This window comes from Saccoglossus kowalevskii, chromosome 13 (genome assembly GCF_978046115.1).
Source record: "Saccoglossus kowalevskii chromosome 13, keSacKowa6.1, whole genome shotgun sequence".
NCBI lineage: Eukaryota > Metazoa > Hemichordata > Enteropneusta > Harrimaniidae > Saccoglossus > Saccoglossus kowalevskii.
The window spans coordinates 24197387-24218980 of NC_140653.1; the positions used below are offsets into that span (position 1 = coordinate 24197387).

At 33.7% G+C, this 21594-nt stretch overlaps 1 protein-coding gene across 1 annotated transcript; it reads right to left on the reverse strand.

The window, feature by feature from the left end:
* Positions 1 to 3018: 3018 nt before the first annotated feature.
* On the reverse strand, positions 3019 to 20067 carry LOC100373179 (calcium/calmodulin-dependent protein kinase type IV-like). Its single transcript, XM_085507106.1, has 8 exons — positions 19824 to 20067; positions 11159 to 11237; positions 10868 to 10930; positions 9262 to 9417; positions 8378 to 8543; positions 5624 to 5820; positions 4151 to 4309; positions 3019 to 3170 (listed from the first exon to the last, which is right to left on the reverse strand). Exons 1-8 carry the CDS (start codon positions 19922 to 19924, stop codon positions 3066 to 3068), a joined length of 1026 nt encoding a protein of 341 aa, XP_085363232.1. The 5' UTR covers positions 19925 to 20067; the 3' UTR covers positions 3019 to 3065.
* Between the last annotated feature and the right edge of the window lie 1527 nt (positions 20068 to 21594).

A 21594-nucleotide genomic window follows, 5' to 3' on the forward strand; every position in this document is an offset into this window, starting at 1 on the left:
TTACTTTTATGTGGATTTTCTCAGAATAATTACATGTAATTTATGGATCGTATGTAATTTATCATGATCATAATTTATTGTAGTCAAATCTGTAGCTGAAAAGCCCAAAATCTGATATGGACGTGTAATGGTTTAATTTGTCATTTTTGCTGTCTCGTTTTTTTTAATGTTGCCATGAGATAAGTAATTGTACTGTTTCCTATGCAAGATTTAATCAAAAGCTGTTTTTTTATTGTCTTTTATTTTTTGCTGCAAAAAGTGTTGTCTCTAAATCATTTTACATCTTATTCACATAGTACTATCACACCAACAAACCCATTCCCCTGATTTTATAAATATCTATAAATTTTAAAGGCAATTTTTAATCCCACCAGCCAATCAACGAGTCATGCTTTTAATATTGTTCTTAGTCTAATGTGGGCATCAATGAAAGATTCAAAAATATCTCAATGTTATTTTTATATCGGCCAATAGAACTGTTTCAGTTTTAAATTGAAATTAATACAAAACAAGGGAATGGGCTTGTGGCCTCAGTAGTATAATATTTCAAACACGTGTACAGCTGATTGCGTATGCAGTTGATTTTATTTTAATTCAAAAAAATAGGTACAAATAAAAATGCAAGCTCGGCAGAATGTTTGGTCATTGATAAAAATTAACAAGCACAACTCGCATTCACCAAGCAAAGTCAGAATTAGTAAAATACTCATCCATAAAAAAAAATTCAATGTTAAAAAAGGTAAAAAATGCATGTTGAATGAATAAAGCATAATGGATGTGATTTGAACACACTTGTAAACTATCAGATTCTAAAGTGTTTCGTCATTGAGCACCATGATTTTTTCGTCCAAAATGTTGGTGCGACACTTTGGCTATTTTTAAGTATTTTTTTTTTATTTGTTCGATAATTTTGGAAAAAATGGCCATAGTTTTTATTGGTTACAGGTTTTGCTGAAAAATTTTGAGAAAAATATTAAAAAAATTATACAGGTGAAAAAAGTTGACTTTGGCGCTCTCAGGGTTAAAGGGAGATTGTTGTGTGGTACAGGTTTGTATTTTGCATGAAACAAACAACGTGTTTTATGCAAATTGTATATGTCAAATTGGACCACATCAAATAAGTTTCAGTTTAGTGTTACCATGGTAACTCAGCCTGTTTATACAAGTTTTTATAATAAATGAGTGCTCTTCTATCACAAGTATAGTTACTAGGTGGGACGAGTACAAAATGATATTTACCAGTACTGTAAACTGCTTAATTTCTGCAACGAATATAGCAACATTAGTTACACATATAATCACAGTGACTTTTGTGAAATCTCATCCTCATTAATGCCCTTAAATATCAAATTGTGAAATAGCTGTAAAAATTACTGGTTGATAATTATTTGCTGAGTTTTATTTTTACTAATTATGCTAAATGCGCTTAATTAAAATCTACTAAATATTCAAATTTAATGGAAAAATACCAACATTGTTCAACTTTTGAATGCTATAGTCTCTTGCCAATTTTTTTTCTGTATTTTTTTCTTATATTCTTCAATATTTCTGGAAATGAACCCAAATTTTAGAACCAACAGACAACATTTGAGCTAATTTTCAGTTTTTCTCTAAAAATTTGGCTAATTTTGTCTCAATTTTCTGAAGGAAAGTGCAGACTATAAACGGGACTATTTTGTGAATTTATGTAAAAAAAAAACGAGAAACTGATGGTGAAAAGGTTAAACCAATGTTCATTTCTTACAGATTTTAAACACAATTTATACAAACAAATTAAGCAGGACAATTTTGTAAAGTCCAACTTTAAGTCAGCGTTTGGATGTAATCGACTGCATTCCCATATCTCAAAGAATAAATATTTTAATACATATATAATTTGAATACATTTGAAAAGCTTACAGCTGTGATGGCCACTGCTCTTCAAGTTGATCACAAAAGTTTTTTTAATATTCTTTTCCAAATTCCATTATTTAGGTATTATGTCACTAAATAATGTTATGTATTATTATTTTCACAGCCACATTTTGGCCAAATAAAATAAATAATATTTTCCTGTACATATTCACTTATTTGTAAATTTTTTATGAAACAAACATTCCCAATACTGTTTGGTGGAAGCAAAAGTTGAATTCAAAATGTGGTATACTCTCTCTCTTGAAACATTTTGCTCTGGAGCTAGAAATCATAATTGTTTTGAAAACTTTTTCATAATATAAGATAATTTTTTCTAGCTGTTATATATACAGGAGCATCAAAATTGACAGTTGCCATAGTGATACCAATGTAATTATTTATGTGTGTTTTTTTAAGTTATATGCCTGTATTGTAACCATGGTCACCAAAGCCATCATGAAGAACATACTTTTATGTATATTGTTTTTTTTATTTTATTTTTTTATTTTACCAAGCATGGATATTTTGTTTCATTTCAAGCACAATCAACGTCCATGTCCATTCATGAATTGTAAAGAAAAACATTTTCTTTACAATGAAGTTTTTATTGCTTACATTTTATATTTACAGTTAAAGAAAAAGTAAATATATAAAAATTACTTTGATTAGGCAAGACCATATTTGTATGATCACATGTGAAAGTGTGAATACGATGATTTAAACTATTACATATTTGTAAAAACAATTAGACTACACTCTTGTTCATGTGACTTGTTGGTCATTCATTTAAACCTGTAAATTCATAAGCATTATTCAAAATATGGTGAAGCATGAAGAAAATTATGTGGGTTATATTTTGCGAGCTCAAAAGGTTAAAGGTTAAAGACAAATTCCAGAACAGTTTACTGAAGGAAGTTGGTCATATATCTTGTGACATTATTCACTGGTTTATTATGTACAACCACGGTTACTACTTTAGTAACCGTGGTACAAGCATGGAGTCAATCTGTCACAACCCCAAAAACATTTAAGTTAAAAATTGATTAAAAATAAAAAAACTCCACTTTGGTGAAATCTCTTCAGTTCATTCTGGTCAGTATTTCACAATTCATTTATTTTTCCTGGTTTTCTTGCAGTATTTCTAAATATTTGTTTGTTTTTGCTCGCAGACTTCAATTCTTGCCCTCTGCAGAGCTGGCACTAGCTGGACGTGGTGGAGATGCTGAGGTGAATTCAAATCCTAATTTTGTAGCAATCATGATAGCTTGTGTGGCAGCCTTGAGAAAAAAAAAAAAAAAAAAAAAAAATAATATTATAGGATGAACAAATGATGAAAATGTACAGAAAATTGAATTCCAGAGGTGAAAATTCCAGCTAAAATGAAAAGTTCACATTTGCTACATTGAGTAACCATAGTAACTTTTTTTGTTATGCTGCTAAATTAAAAAACAGCAACACTTGAAGTTTTTGACCAAGATTTGTCTCACTGCAGACATTTTCTTCCATTTCCTAATACTCAAGATTTATGAATGTCTAAAAGTTAATATATTTGTTTCTTACTACCTGGTAATGCATGAATCACATTTTTCAGCTACTGTCATCGTCATTTTGTTTTGGACATCAAAACAGCAACATTACTAGATGGTTGCTAAAATATGCACATCTTGATATTTTCTTTACTGGTGCATCATTCAGATAAATGTGCGCAGTACTACACAAACTCTATTCACTAGTGTTCAGCTAAATACTAGATTGTGCACTAGTCATGTGAGACAACGTCGATACATATAGCTTATTTTTTGGGGATAATTTTTTGTAATTATCATTTGGCAATCTTCTATTAATATTCAACATGTCTTAATTGTTTTCAATATTAATTTCACGTGTCTTGTTGATTTGACCCAATTTGTTCTAAACGATCTGGAGATGGTGTCAAACCAGTCAGGAACCTAGCTGTTGCAGTTTTGGTGTCCTAACCTTTTCACCACCAGTTCTCTCTTTTCATCAAAAATTCACAAAATAATCCTTATAATAGTCTGCACTTTCCGTCAGAAGATTGGAACAAAAAAAGCCAAATTTGTGAGTAAAAACTGAAAATTTATTCAAATTTTGTCTGTTTGCTTCAAAATTAGGTTTTATTTCCAGAAAAAGTGCAGGAAAATTTTGGCAAGAAAATTCTTGTGTTGAAAATGTTAAATGTAAGTGTAACTCCTTATGAGAAGCTACTTTGTATATCAGAATGTGTCTTTTATATTACCTTTAGTTTTCTCTTTGCATTAAACTCTTTGAGATTTTCTTGTGTGTTTTCCATATGGCTGAACTTGGCGGCATTTCCTAGCACCCAGGGATGCCGTAATGCCTCTTTAGCTGTCAGTCGCTTCTTTGGGTCAAGTACTAACAACTTCATGATTAGATCCTGGAGAGAAAAAGTAAGATTTTAGATGAAATTTCCAATGAGATAATTTTCATACCAATTTTGGCCTTGGGTCCCATTGTTTTGGTAGTATGTTTATTTCTGTAAATCTACGAATGTCTCTATCTTTGTTGTATTCACAGGCAGAGTGTCATCACTACAGTTAACTATGAATAACTTGTAAACAGGAATAGGTGATTTTCCTTTCAACTGCGAAATCTCGCGAGATGCATGAAAGACGCGCGTTGAACGTCTGCCGCAAAAAACGAACGATTTGATTTTGAACTTGAATTTCTTTATTACGTAGCTCACATCGACCGGCCGATTTTCAACAGAGAAATATTGATTTCAAATACTCTGACTTAATCGAAATTGCCTATCATCAAATGTGTACAGCACATTATTAAGCATAGAAATGCCCCCCAAAAATATTTTCGCGTTTGTCGAATTCCACGCGATGTTTGACGACGCTATGACCTTTGTTTGTCCTGTTTTTAGATTCGATTTCACTGCGTGATTCTCGCAGTGAACGGAAAATGGTCTATTGTATTATAGCTACATAACTTGCACCTTAGCTAAAACTGTGCAAAATTAGTAAAGGGTCAAGTGGAAGTTCTTATGGAAAGTAGAATTAGAATTTCTTTTGTTGCGGTAAATAAGTCAGAACTTTTAATTTCTCTGTTGGTTTAAAGAATAACTTTAACAACCCTGTAAATACTAGTAAAACCACTTTTCTATACTGTAAAATACTTTATTTTCGCTTGAAATTAATTTTTGTTGAAGGAATGATTCAGTGAAAATAAAATCTAGTGAATATACCTGTTTTCTATATTTTACATTCAACTTGTCAAAAGTCAGTGAAAATAAATTCCATACAAAACAATTAAAATGCCTGTTCAGTGAAAATTAATTCCAGCGAAAATAAAGTATTCTACAGTACTAAATTTAAACTTGGTGGATACAGTATTTGAGTGGTTGGCAGTGTTGCCTTGGTATGTATAATGACGGTCGGCAAGGGGTATTTTCGTAAGTTGTAATCTATTGTTTCTTGTTTTCGTAATAATTTAATTTAAATAAATAAAAAACGTAAATTTGAAGACATGGGAAAGTTGTAAAATGTAATCAGCTATTTTATTCGTCCGTAATTTGTACAAAGATATTATTTTTTGTAAGCGTATAAAGCATTTTTCAAATTAGAGGTCGTAATTCGTACGCAATTTCCAATTTTGATTATTAAACTCAAATTATCAAATATATATAAATGTAAAATGTAATTAGGAGTTTGCTTTATCTGTTTACCGTCCATAATATACCTACCTTAGCATTTAGTGACACATCATCCCACCATGGTGAAATGAATTCATAATTTGCATTCAGTATTTTCTGGAACATGTATTTATCTCCTCTATCGTCATAAAATGGTTCAAAACCACAAAGGAGGATGTAGGTAATAACGCCCACTCCCCACATATCAACTTCTGGTCCGTACGGTGTACCATGTAGAACCTCCGGTGCTGCAAACAATGTCAATATAAACAGTATGGTACTTTTACAAATTTTAGATAATTGGTTTGAAGATTAGAACTCACATAAATGATACAAAAGCACAGAAACAAAAATATTACATATCATCAAGACTTTATCTCATAAATCCTTGATATTATAGAACTTTAAAGGGCAGTAGTCGTCGCGGCACACATATATCTGGCATATATGGGTCTCATATAAACAAAAAAGGCGACTTTGACTGTTGCGCTGATCAACGAGTGCAAACTGAGATATTACTAAGCTTTAATTAGGTATTTTTTTAGGTGATTTGAAAGTATCGAAGGAGTCACCGGCCGTAATCAGTGCAAGTCACGCCCGAGTGGCAAACTTCATACTTCCATTAGAAGAGTGCACTGCATTGTGGGAAAATCATTGATTATCAACACAAATGTGCACATGCACAGTGAGACGACCACCGCCCTTTAACAAAATAACAATTAAATAAAAATATTTGTTTACTGCAACTAATCACTTATAATAATGTCATTTGACATAAATATAAATATTGTGGGTTATTCTGTAATTATCATTACATCATTCTGGGGACTTCGCCATTATAGTTTCATGGGGCTCATATCCCCCCCAAGATAATATTTTTACTTTTAATAGTTATACTGTTATCTATAGTTGTACTTTTATCTAGATATAGATTTATGTATTTTATTAATACCTCATTAACCATCCATTTGCAGCCATGCTGCTTCAAACAGCTAACTTCGGTACTATAACTACTAACTTCTTGCAGCCAATGCTGCTCCTCCATAGTATAGCCGCAGCCTTCGCTGCCTATACCTCAAATTGCAGTCACGCTACAATCTCTCATTACACTACAGTCCCAGCGGCTGAAGCTTCATTACTAACACAGATTTTTGTGTATTATTTCAGAGTTCTTGCGTTCACATGATGGGGGCTCATGACATGTCCATCCTGGTATATTTCTTGTAAGCCAAGGGATTTCGTTGTGTGCCCCCCTGTTTTGCCAAAGTAATAAACTTTATTAGTCCCCGTTCGGACGTAGTCCGAAAACGGGGACTTATGTTTTGCCCTGTGTGCGTTCGTCCGTCCGTGCGTCCGTCCGTGATCACCTGTATCTCGAACATGCATGGACCGATTAAGTTCAAACTTCACTCATACATCACACATTATATGGGACATATGCACATGCATTTTTTTCATGATCCGATTAACAATAGCCGAATAGCGGCCATTTTAAGGCCGAAAATGCATCAAAATCACACATTTTCACCAATCCGGACACGGATCTCAGTTATGCATGGACGGATTTTGTTCAAATTTGGTACATACATTAAACATAATAGGACCTTGATGCACGTCATTTTCTTTTTTGGATCGGGTTTAAAATGGCCGACTGGCGGCCATTTTATTTTAAAGAATTCAGTTCTGGATCCGTATCTGAGACATGCTTGGATTGATCGAGTTCAAACTTCACACACACAAGGTACATCATGTCACAAATATGTATGTGCATTTTTTTCATGATCGCATTAACGATAGCCAAATGGCGGCCGCTTTAAGGCCGAAAATGCATTGAAATCGCACATTTTCACCATTCCAGACCCGGATCTCAGTTATGCATGGACGGATTTCGTTCAAATTTGGTACATACATTAAACATAATAGGACCTTGATGCACGTCTTTTTTTTTTTCGGATCAAGTTCGAAATGGCCGACTGGCGGCCATTTTGCTTTAAAGAATTCAGTTCTGGATTCGTATCCAAGGCATGTCTGGATTGATCGAGTTCAAACTTCACACACACAAGGTACATCATGTCACAAATATGTATGTGCATTTGTTTCATGATCTCATTAACGATAGCCAAATGGGGGCCGCTTTAAGGCCGAAAATGCATTGAAATCGCACATTTTCACTATTCCGGACCCGGATCTCAGTTATGCATGGACGGATTTCGTTCAAATTTGGTACATACATTAAACATAATAGGACCTTGATGCACGTCATTTTTTTTTTTCGGATCAAGTTCGAAATGGCTGAATGGCGGCCATTTTGTTAAAGAATTCAGTTCTGGATCCGTATCCGAGACATGTCTGGATTGATCAAGTTCAAACTTCACACACACATGGTACATTATGTCACAAATAGATATGTGCATTTGTTTCATGATCCGCTTAACAATAGCTGAATGATGGCCATTTTAAGGCCGAAAATGCATCAAAATCACGTATTTTCACAATTCCGGAACCGGATCTCAGTCATGCATGGATAGATTTTGTTCAGATTTAGTACAATGTGTTGTACATATGCAGGTGCATTTCAGTCATGATCTGCTTTGAATGTATATGTCACTCAAATATGAACGGAACGGGGACGTGTCATTGACAATGACTTGTTTTTCATGTACCTATCTGTGTTTGTGTCATAAATATGAATTAACAGTAAGAAATACAACATAAGTTTTCTTGCTCACAGCTCTGGCAAGAAAACAAACTGATTGCAAATATCTACAATTACAGGTTCATTCATCACCATAGTAACTGACTTACCACAGTATCCAGGGGTACCACAGACTGTCTGCATTGTTACGCTGTCACTCATTATCTTTGATAGACCAAAGTCGGCTATTTTTAGTAATGCATCTTCAGATGTGTCTTGATAGAGTAAGTTTTCAGGTTTCAAGTCTCTGTGAACGATATCATTTTCGTGTAAATACTGAAAGAAAAAAATCAATAAATACCATTGTGAGGAAAAAAGGAAATAAAAAAAACACACTATATTGTGTGAATACTGCCAGAAACAATGGCAACATCATATTGATATACCTGAATTGATCAAGCACATATGCCTGGATTGATATTGAAAATTCACTGTATTTATCATGATTAGACTTTAAGAGACTCGATATATACAAGAAGTATTAGAATTATGGATTACGTCATTTTAAACCTTGTCCAGTACGGGGTGGGACGACCCAGATTTATAGCCTGGACGAACGCAAGGATGATAGTCTATGAATAAACGTGGGCAGTTATAGTCAAATTCTCGTATCCATGGTGTGAAAATTAAGTCTGAATGTAGACTTGCGATTTCGATGAAAAATTCTTAATAAATAAATATAAATTACGAGAGGTGACCGTGGAATTCCAACAATTAGGAATTCACGATCACAGGACTTTCGCATTCACCCTTCTTTTGCGCAATTTATATTTATTTTTCACGAATTTTTTACAGGTATTACCCATAATCCCCAGTGGGGCCATACACCTGGTGGGTGATACAATTATTTTTAATTCCAGGGAGGTCAAATGGCTGGTCGTAAGACCCACTTTGTTTAACTTAGACAAATATCTAACTTAAACAAATAGTGGTACAAATTGAAGCAACGCCATAAAAATTATGGTCTAATTTGAAGTATATTGTAAAAACTTACTCCTACTGCCTCACATATCTGTCTAATGCTTGACGCAGCATCACGTTCACTGTAGTAACCCCGGGCAACAATTCTATCAAATAATTCTCCTCCAGTTACAAGTTCCAAAACTAGATCAAGATGAAGCGGCGTTTCAAATATTTCTTTAAGCTGAATCTGAAAAATATAATTCCAATTCCTAATTATTAGCAATGAGAGAAATAATTAAAACTTCTGAAAAAATTATCAATTATTATGCACAGTTGACTTAATTATTCAAAGGCCATCAAACCATGGAAGGTTTATAATTTTTTTAATTTATAATTTTATTATTAAGACTTACACATTCCCCGGACCAATTGGCTATGGTTAGTGTTTAAAGCAGGGGAGTCGTCACATGACCCAGATGGCCATAGCGTGTCATTGTTTACAAACAAGCGTCTACCCATGAGCCTTTGCGTTTTTAGAGTATGCTGTTATTGTCGCTTGGGACTCAATTCCCGCACGTGCGCAGGTGACGACCTTCTCGCTTTAAGTAGGAGGGTAGGAGGGATGGTAAGTTTTAATCCAGGTTTAAATCTGGTTTTGCTTCAAGACTTATCGGAATTGTCTATTTTTTCTTTCAACCAATCATCGCTTCCGCCTATTTACTTGACAACACAGATTTGACAGCTGATTTTTAGAGCTGAAAAAAATTGCGACTGCAACTTGCTATGCACATAAGAAAAGAGGCAACAGTACATGCTCAGCATGATTCACATGACGTTATTCGTCATTGGCACGCCTTCCACCAGAACAAATTTCTTGTAAGTTGTTTTCCAGGTTGTTATTGATATGTTATTTTACAAAGCTTTGTGATTTGGTCATGTTGTGTGATTTTGGTGGTCTCTAGCATATGAAATTTTAAAATATATCAATTCTATATTGGCTACTAATAAAAAATGCGCATAATCAAGTATCAGTTGTTACTTGAAAATTCTATAAAAAATAAATGAGATAGAAAGACTACAAATCCTGCCTTAAGGTACTGGTACAACATATACTGAATATTTTATGTTTTGGGAATATTTTTGTCTATCATATTTCTGTTTTCACAAATACATGTATGTGAAAACACAGTCTTTTCATGTTGTATATTATAAAAAAAATAATATTTGTTATAAATTATTAAAATTAGCATGAGCTTTGTTCTTCTTAGATCTATTTAACAATGAATTCTAAGATAAAACTAAGGATGAGGGTATACAAGCGTGTGATATGCGAAGAAGATCTTGCATGAACTAAAGATTTTTCCATGATCCAATGCATTCTTCTAATGAAAATCACAACTACGAGTTTTGACCTAGGTACAACATGCAATAATTACGCTGGTGATTCCTTAGATTTCATCCAATCACCGAAAATATTATGTAATTAAAGCTTGGTAACGTCTCAGTTTGTAATCGCTAGTCATTGTTTATATGATTCCCATATCTCGTGCATGCATAGCGCGACGACTACCGCCCTTTAACAGTAAATTTTCAGTGTGATATTTTGTTTTTGTATTTAATGGAAAGTTTTCTCCCATAGTGCATTGCACATACTTTCAGTCGCGCTTACAAGCATCAAACACACAATGTATACTTACCACGTTTGGATGTTTCAGTTTTAATAGTACTCCAATTTCAGTTCGTATAATCTTTTTGTCTACCTGAATAGAAAAAGTATCAACAATTTTTTGTCGGTGAAAAATTAAACGAAGCAATGCCAGCATTTTCCCTGTGCTCATTTTTCAAACGTTTCTAAACTTTCTTTTTTTCTATAATTGTTTTCAGCAAACTTTAAAAGTTTGTTATATATATCACTGTTATATTTATGTATATCACTAAATACTAGTAACTTTCATCAATTTCTCAGTATGAATATATTTAAGACTTACATTTTTGTGTAATGTTTTAACGGCGAATGGTTTGTCTGTTCCTTTTTGTTCACATCTGAATACCACTGATGTAGCACCCCTGGAAGAAAAAGAATATTGAACACGTCTTAGTAAGCCAACTATATGTAATGAGTTCTGTATAAACAAATACATTTCCCAAACATCTGCATTTCAAAACAAAATTTTAATGCACTTTATCGGTTTCACACCACATTTATAAAGTTTAATCATGTGGGAATTGGCATCTTAAAAACTATACCCTGGTTTATTTTCTATTATTGTTTACATAGCAGCTGGTATTGTGAAAACCATCTCAGTATTAATGAGTTCAAAATCATCCAATCAGAAAGCACTAGATTTTGAATAAGTGAGCAGTTGTAGTTGCTATATGTCACATGGAGGCATATGCATTGCATTATGGGTATAGACAATGTGGAGCTTTTTGAGCCAATCACTAGTGAATATTTTAATTTGAATGAAAGCTGATATTTACAATTTTTTATAAAAATGTTTATAAACTAAGCTACAGCTTTCTGCTTTTCTCTGTATTTGACTTAAAGGGCGGCAGTCGCCGTGCCGCGTCCTGTTCGATATGGGAGTCATAGCTACGTATACAACGCGTGTAAAATACATTGTTTATTTACATGAAATTCGAACACGCGCTGCACGACGACCACCGCGCTTTAATGTATTGTGTTTATATTCAACATATAATGCTTCTGTAAAGAGTTGCATGTTTCTGTGGTCAAAATAAGTAATATTTTTATGATTTAGTATGCAACAATTGCTTCTATTGGAGATGCACTTCTAAAAGAGCAAGTACGATATTCAGATGCAATAATATCATATATTATATGTGATATAACATAACCTATATATAACATGTTTTTTCGTTTGGCACAACGCAAATAATTTTGTATTAAAAATTATGAACAAATTGGTGAAAAATAATGTTACTTTAAAGTACATTTATGTATCAACATAAATTGTGGTTTACATTGAAAACCCACTTTAACTAAATAAGTAAATTAATTATCAGGATTCAGATTCTATTGAAATCTGTAAAGTAAAAATGACGTTAGTGTAAGATTACGTGAATGCAATCACTCACTGTGAATTTACTTTATAACACATAAATAATGATATCCCCTGTGGGCATCTAATGGGAATGAGTGACTTGGTTATTAGTCTTGTCACGATCTACAATATTATAGTGCTATGATCTTTGGAATTACCTTGTAGGAGAATGCAGCTGTGAACAGTGTGGTCACATATAGTGGTACACTGTAATTTATTCTGAATAAAATTTGATTTTAACTTTTTGCACTTTTCTACATACGGTATGTTTCTACAATATTTTTGCTAATTTTGGAAATAGACAAAATTTCATATTGACTATAAGTCAATCAAAATTTTAAAAAAAGAAATGGAGATTTATTTTGTGAAAGTTTGACAATAGTTGTAGACATTTAAAATTTTCATAACGCAATGTATATTATCAAAATATCTGATGTTATCAATATTGATTATTAAAACTTATATTAGTTTTCGAACTGGTAAGGTACATACATTATGGGAGAATTTACATGTTAGATAAATTATTAAATTTTAATAACATTTTAATCATTCAAACCATGTTAAATAAATATTTGATACATAAAATTACTTCCTTTACGAGCTACAATCGAATCAAAATTATGCATAGTATTGCGACAAATGAATACTGTATAAAACTTTTGTTTTAGTTTGTGAGAATTTCAGCAAAAGAACTTTGCAATTGTGAAAACTTCCATTTATGACATCCAGTCATAATATTTTTAAATTATGTTGAAGGAATCAAAATATATCCTAATCTTGTATGCAAGTAGAGCTGATATGAATATTTTAGCATACCATATGTCTACAGGATGGTTTTTAGACCCAACCGTGAAATACTTATTGCTTATTTTGTCTTTTATTTGCTGATCAAGTAAATTTGAAAATAGGTCTCCAAGCTTGTTTCTGTGTTTTTTATTTATTTTTCAAGGCTCTACGGAATATTAAATTCAAACTCTTGTGAACTCTAACTTGAAAAATAAAATTAACCCAAAATCAAGTCCAAAATCAGGGACTAGCCAGTACCGGTAATTTGGGTTCCATGCATGCATTCGTCCATCTGTCCATACAAAACCACTTCTCAGACATGCTTTCTTTCATTTCAAACTTAGCACAAAGACAAGGTATGATGATTTAAATATACACATTGATTTTCTCTTTACCGTTTAATAAAATATGGCTGACTGTCGGCCATTTTGGTCATTTAAATTGGTCATCCTAATTTGTTTGTTTCAAATTATGTATCATCATCATGGCCTATAAGCTACAAAGTTGCAAAATTGCAATAAGCCGAAAGGATTGCTGAAAATATAGACACTGAAAGACTACGATCACATCAACATATCAATTATTTAATATTTTTGAAACCAGCAGCTGTCAGTTATTACATGGTACATGGATCACATTTCTCTTAATAAATAATGAACTGATTTTTTTTTATGAATCTTCCATCTGTCGATTACATCGTACGTTACTTTATAAATCAACCTAATATATTTTCTTAGTATTACCGTAACCATTTGATTGACATTTCATTTCAATTCTGTACTTGTTCCAAACATACAGCTGCATGTATATTAAAGCGCGGTAGTTGTCGCGCTCAACGTGTTCGTGTTCAACATTTGTGTTGATAAACATTGATTTTCCCACAATCCAATGCGCTCTTCAAATGGAAATCACAAGTATGAGGTTTGACCTGGGCGTGACTTGCACTGATTACCGCCGGTGACTCATTTGATACCTTCCAATCACATGAAAATTACCTAAATAAAGCTTGGAACAGTTCATATTAGTTGATCTGCGCAACAGTCAAAGTCGCCATCTTTGCCTATATGAGACCCATATATCTTGCACATGCGCAGCGCGACGACTACAGCGCTTTAAACACGGATGTCGTATTTGTTCAACATTATCTGTGACATAATACCAATAAATAACAATGTGAAAAGCTTATAACCAACCTAGATTTGGGTACTAAGAACTAAATAGGGTAGGGGGGAGATCACCGTAGCTCCACATAATTTGCTAATATGTATGATAAGCAAATAGAAGCTTCATAGTGATGCATATAAAAGTCATATAACTTTTCAATTTACTTTTATTTCAATTAAAAATTATAATTTAACAAACGGAAAATTCAAAGGCCTCAGCCACAGATTAAAATTACGTAATCTTCACATATACTTCTACCCTAAGTCTTCTTCACGTTAAAAACATTTGCTCAAGTTACTAAGAAAGCAATATATGCTTACGATACACACACATGCAACCAACAAAGTTAAAAATAGAATAGATTAACTTGCTAGATGACTAGTTGCATTGTCTTTAATATGGAATAAATACTTTATTGTTCACTTGATTCAATCTCAATTTATTCTTATTTATACAATATAGTGAGATCTGAATGAAAGCTTTTAGTGTGATGAAAACACTGTACCAATTGTATACTTGGATTGTACCTACTCTGCTTTACATTAAGGCCTGGCCTAGGGAATGAATAAATTATCTTTGTCTGTCAATTTCATTTTAATATTCTGTAAAATGGGGATGGTTAAGAATGGAACATGTAAACTAACTTTACTATAACATAATATTAGGGACATTCTCCCTTTTATGAATTGTAGACCCCCATCACCCCTTTTCAATAATGGTAGGTTCCAGGAGCCCTCCAAAGAATACTAGTACTGTAAATCTGTAAATGCACTAATTGTTCACTGGGTTTCAATTTATTTGCACTGACAAAAGTAAAATAAATCTACATTAAATCTACTTGAACATGTAAAATAAAAAATCTCATTGTTTCCTTGACAAATTCGTGAAATTAAAACACAGTGAAAATAAATGGTTTTACAGGGGTAGATTTCATCATCCCCTTTCACCACCCCTTCCAAGAATGGTAGATTCCTTTGTGAAGCCTATAATGTGTTTATAGATTGTAAAAGTGTACTCAAAGCTCGTCGAAATGTTACATATGCAACTTCATGAGAATTATCCACTTTTATATCGATCAACTATTGTGAGAGATTGTGGTTACTGTAAATGCATTAATTATTCACTAGGTTTTAATTTCACTATTTTTTCTGTTATTAAGCAAAATCCGCTAAATTAAATCTGCACAAACAGGTATAATAACAATAAAACATATACTGGTAATTTTGTGAATTAAAAACCCAGTCAATATGCTCAAAATCTAATTAGCAAAATTAAATGCTAGTTGGTCAGATATGGTCATGAAACATAACCAGGTTTTTGAAGGTGACCATGTGCTAGAATCAGATTGCCCAATGTGACCATAAACTAGAACCAGTTTTCAAATGTAGCCATATTCTAAAACAGGTTCCCAGATATGGCCATGAAATAGAGCCAGGTTTCTAGAAGTGGTAATGAAAAGGAAAAAGATTTCCAAATGTGATCATGAAATAGAACCAGGTTCAAGATATCATGAAATAGAACCAGGTTTCCAGATATCATGAAATAGAACCAGGTTCAAGATATCATGAAATAGAACCAGGTTTCCAGATATCATGAAATAGAACCAGGTTTCCAGATATTGTGAAATAGAACCAGGTTTCCAGATATCATGAAATAGAACCAGGTTTCCAGATATTGTGAAATAGAACCAGGTTTCCAGATATGAAATAGAACCAGGTTTCCATATATCATGAAATAGAACCATGTTCCAGATATCATGAAATAGAACCAGGTTTCCAGATATCATGAAATAGAACCAGGTTCCAGATATCATGAAATAGAACCAGGTTTCCAGATATCATGAAATAGAATCAGTTTTCCAGATATTGTGAAATAGAACCAGGTTTCCAGATATCATGAAATAGAACCAGGTTTCCAGATATCATGAAATAGAACCAGGTTCCTAGATATGGCCATGAAATAGAGCCAGGTTTCTAGATGTGGTAATGAAAAGGAAAAAGATTTCCATATGTGATCATGAAATAGAACCAGGTTTCCAGATATCATGAAATAGAACCAGGTTTCCAGATATCATAAAATAGAACCAGGTTTCTAGATGTGGCCATGTACTAGAACAATCTAATAGGTACCATGTTCTGAACATATATTTCCCTTTTTGCATCAATAAAACTGTCTATGAATACTACTGGTATGCAGTTTATGTTTATTTACTCACATCTTCCATAAAAAGCAGGTAGTCAAAATGAATGGGTTTAGTAAGGTTATTCATGTCCTGAATTTCAATCATAAGTAAATGTTTTCCACAAATGACTATGATTGCATTGTAAACAGGAAATCACCCCATGCAAAGGTATCATCGTCATCAAAAATCAACATCACAATTATTGCAAAAACTTGCTGGAAAAACAGTTTGATTTATTTATGCAATCAAATTTTGCTGACTAAATTTAATCAGTGATTAAATAATCTGCTTGCCTGATATTGATATTGTGTTTGTATTTATTTTAAATTCATAATAAATGTATTTGCATGGAAAGACAGCTTTAAGAGAACCTGATTCAACAGGTGTCTTCATATCAAATATGGGTATTAACCAATCGTATAACTGATTCAAGTCACATGATTTAATATTAAACTATTTATGTAAAAACTGTTCATAATAAAATACATTTTTACATTACATGAAATTAATTTTACGTGAAACTAATTTTTTAATGTCCTTAATTTTAATCATATCATTTACAGTTTTACCTGATTTGTTTTTTGACTGCTATTGAATGTAAAATATTTACAGTTTTTGCTAAATTGAATAGTTTGATGATGAAATCATATACATGTTTTGCATCACACATGAAAGCACAACAATTTTGAATCAATGAGATTTTATTGCAGTCCACTGCCAATACAGAGTACAAAGTAGATAGATATGACAAAATAAGATTTCTGTGCCTGTTGTCTCTCATGAGTAGAATTAGCAAAACTCATAGATGTCTGAAAATACAATCACAGACTGATATAGTTTCATGCCATTTTCACAATTTTGTCTGAACACATCAACTGCTTATTCTGTTTTTCCCCATTCATTTCTGCTATGTGTGGAGGTAGAAACAAATATCGATAACCTTGTTGTAAACATAAACACTTTTGCAAAATTTAAAAGAATTGTAATAAATATTGTTTTATTTCATTTAGTTTTGAACAGAATTTTGTTTCCGGTTGATCTTCCTGTAAATTTTGTTTTACTCTCTTCCATCTTGAATTTTCAAGGTGAATGTTTCGACGAAGCACTCCACTATCAGAGGGAGGAATGTTCAAACGAAACAACAGCATGGTGCAGGCGGACGATGCTCTCCTCTAACAGATGTGTTTGCATTTTTTGTATGCGTGTTTGCATTTTCCTGCACAGATTTATAATTCCCCAGGGTTTAGTTTAAGTCCTTAGTTACGGAATGTCCTTAGTTACGGAATGCAGCGCATTAAAACACATTGCATTAGCGTATACATTTCAGTGTATCTGGCTTAATTTAGTTAAAATGCCACAACCCCATTACAATTGTAGGCAATTAGCAGAATTAGATTAAAGCTCCATAGTTGCATGTACGTAGTGAAAAATGTGTAAACAAATTCAATTTTATACGAGCATGTTGCATGAGACCTGTATTTCAAGCGGCAACTGTAATGTTGAGCTGTTTTACCCAAAATGTACTTGTTGCTATGGTTAACAGAATTATAGTGACAGGTTACATAAATAGATATAGTTTACATTTAGGGATTTTTCATTTGAAAACTGATTACAGGATTTGAGAAAGAAAAATATAGTTGTGGATGAAAAACAAAAAATTAAAAAATTCCACAACAACTGCAATGAGTTGTGAAAAATGAGAATAAAAATAATTAGGCAAATCACCCACAACATGTTTTATTACCGAAATACCCCTCCCTCCTGCAAGTTTTCAAATGTGGAACTTGAAATAATATTTTTTCAGTGGTAATGCATATACTGCAATGCTATTCATTTCCAATCCAGACAATTTTCTAATGTGGCAAGCAGGGGTGTGTTTTGTGAAATAATTGTATCATGCTTTAAAAAAACGAGTCACTCCTTCAGCGAAAATAGTGAAAATAAATTTCAAGTGAGTAATTTTCACTGGCTTTAAATTTCGCTGATTTACCATTTCAGGCATATTCAGTGGGTTTTAAATTCACGGTTTTATCATTTAGATAATGTGTTCTATGCTAAATTTTGCATATTTTCCAGTCAGCGAAATAAGCAAAATTAAAACTCAGTGAATAATTAACCCCTTTACAGTACTTTTCAGTAGTGTTGGAGCAAATAGACATTTAAGATTTAGATTTCTATGGAGAGCAATGTAGAAATAATGAGTGCACACAGCACAGACATTGGAGTAAGGATTATCCACACCAGCATGAAACTTTAGCCTCCAACAATTTAGAGATTCCACCACTAACACCATTGTTCATTTAGTTATTTGATTCCATTTTAAAAAAGAGTGAACCCAACGCTTTACGTGTAGGATTGTGATTTATTTAGCTATATTCTGGGAATGTGGTCTGATTAAATCAAAGACATTTTTCTCATGTCTTTGTTTAAATATACGAGTTGCATGTATTGTATGTACGTTACAATTCAATATTTTTTTTACTAAGATTGGTATATTGGACAAATCATGACTAATAATCAAAAGAAACCCATTGTCCCCATGAGCTGCCTTGTGTTAGTGAACATTAACTCCATTATTACTGCGATGCTGTTACATTGTTACAAACGATAATCGATTATTCGCACGATTACTCTGGAGACTGCTATGATGACAAGGCTGGATAAAAAAAATGTCATCATAAGAAACGAAAAAAAAAAGAAGATAAAATTACCGCAACCGGGGGGGGGGGGGTAGGTACAATATATGTTCCCAAACGGTCCCTCATCACTGTACTTGTATAGTTTCGACAAATGTTCATGAGTTTTCAGACGTCGATAACGTTATCACATTATTTTCAATTTATACCGTGCATAAGCCTTAAACATCGCAATGTAATTTTCCAAGTCGTACACACCTTTCCAGGGTAACTTGGCCAATTTGAAATGTATCGGTAAGTTTACAATAGTTTTCCCAAAAAGATTGTTGCTGTGATGTATGTTTGATTCATGGATGTTATTTCGTCTGGTGTGGCGATACATGCCCAGCGTACCTGGAGCGATGGTCATATACAAACTGACTGTCATTGGCGAAATGCCCCGAGTTTGCCGGTGTTGCTGCGTAACAATCAGTCGTCAAATAATTCAAGTTGTCGATTAAATATTCCGCGCGATAAAATAATAATAAATGTAATATTTTGATGTGCGAGTATATCGAACTGGCATCTCTACGTGTTGTCTGTTTGTGGAAACGAGATACGGCTTATTGTATGCGATGATTGGTATGTTTGATGTCCGATAACTGTAAAAGTACCTGTAATTTATCGATCAGTGAGCGAAGCTTCCAGTGTCTCCAAACTAAATCGCCCGAACACGACAATCGGAACCGCGTTACACGTGCGTGTCTATGTAAGCTGCATTTAATTTAGAACCGTTAGACAGTTTTACTATAACTAACTAAATTCTACGGGTTGTACTTACCGTCCTAGCTCCTTGCCCCGATTATAATTGTCATCGAAACTCGAATCCTTTTTGGACTCCGCTATCCAGAACTCATTCGACGGTGTCATACTTGTGGGCATTCTATAATTGAAGGGACCGGACTCGTAACTTTGAAACACTGTCTACAAACGTTGTACAATGTGAGGATTCCGTCGTCAACAGCCGAGCATGTAAAACAAGTAGTACAAGTTCGCAGGGCTTCGCTGTCACCGTGGTTTGTTGTTAGAGTATTCACCTTAACGATATGACGTCACCATAGCTAACGCACATATACCATAAAGCGCATGCGCAATCCTGACAACTTTGTGTTAATTTATGCAGGAAATCCCCTTACTAGTAATGTCACGAGCGATTGCGGTTTTAAACAATCGTTGGCGCGGATTTTTTGTTTTACTTTATCGTATAATATTGACGAAAGTATTACAGTTTTGTGTTAATTATTGGAAACAGGTTGGCAGCAGGCTTATTTAATTTGTTAAATTAAAAATTGAAAGTTCAAAAAGGCAATCTAGAAACAGGTGGTTGATTTCCGACGTTCATTTCCGGAACTACGGTTATTTCTGTTTTGTTTACATTTAAATTATTGCACGAAGGTGTAACCGCACGCGTATTGTAGCCGATAATTATATTAAAATTATTGCTTGTTATGTTACAAACAGCAATAACCACATTTCGCTCTCTACTACTTATATTAAACTTTAATGAAACAAAAATAAAATAGCAATCCAATACCTACAGAGCTTGCATGACGGATGCAATGTACGTCATTCACACCCGGAGGAGCATACTGGGAGAGTCCCGGTGTATGAAATAAATATAACATCACGGTAACAATTGAATATATCGTCACGGTGTATAAGTTAAGTATATCGTGACGGTGAACAAGTTGCATGTGTCGCCACGATGTATACGTTAAAGGGCGGTAGTCGCCGCGCCACGCATGCGCGAGATGACTGTTGCGCAGATCAATGAGTACAAACTGCTATGTCACCGATATCGAAGGAGTCACCGGCGGTAATTAGTGCAAGTCGCCCCCAGATCAAACCTCATACTTGTGATGACCATTAGTAGAGCGATTTGGATTGTTGGAAAATCAATTTTTATCAACAAAAATGTCGCACTTGCGCAGCGCGACGACCACCACCCTTTAAATACTAGTATTTCGTGACAGTGAACATATGAAATAAATCGTCACGATGGACAAGTTTAAAACGAGGGAGTTGTCACCTGCGCATGCGTCAGATGAGCATAGCGTGTCATTGTTTATAAACAAGCGTCTACCCATGAGCCTTTGCGTTTTTAGCATGTGTTGTTCGCTTCTTGGGACTCAATTCCCGCGCGTGTGCAGGTGACGACCCCCCCCCCCCCCCGCTTTAACGGGCGGTAGTCGTCGCGTGTAATGTTGTTTACAACTATTGAAACCATTTATTTTAGACGCATTTTAACGCTATGTGAGTATCGGTTTAGCGTAACCTAAATTATACACTTCTTCTGCTGTATGTGAGTGGCTCCTCATCTCTCACAGAGAAATATAATGCAGATTTTATCGTGAACTGAGCACGCCCTCTTGTGTCAGCAAGAAGAAATGTTCAACCATCGTGCCGGTATTGATTTTAAATGAATAAAACGTATTTTATTTGTGGTGGACCATTATCAGGTGCTTCATTTATAGTTCTGATTATGACTCAGTAACTGTGTTAATTTTTCTGAAATATTTGTGCAATGCAAAGCACAAAAAAATTGTGTTCCT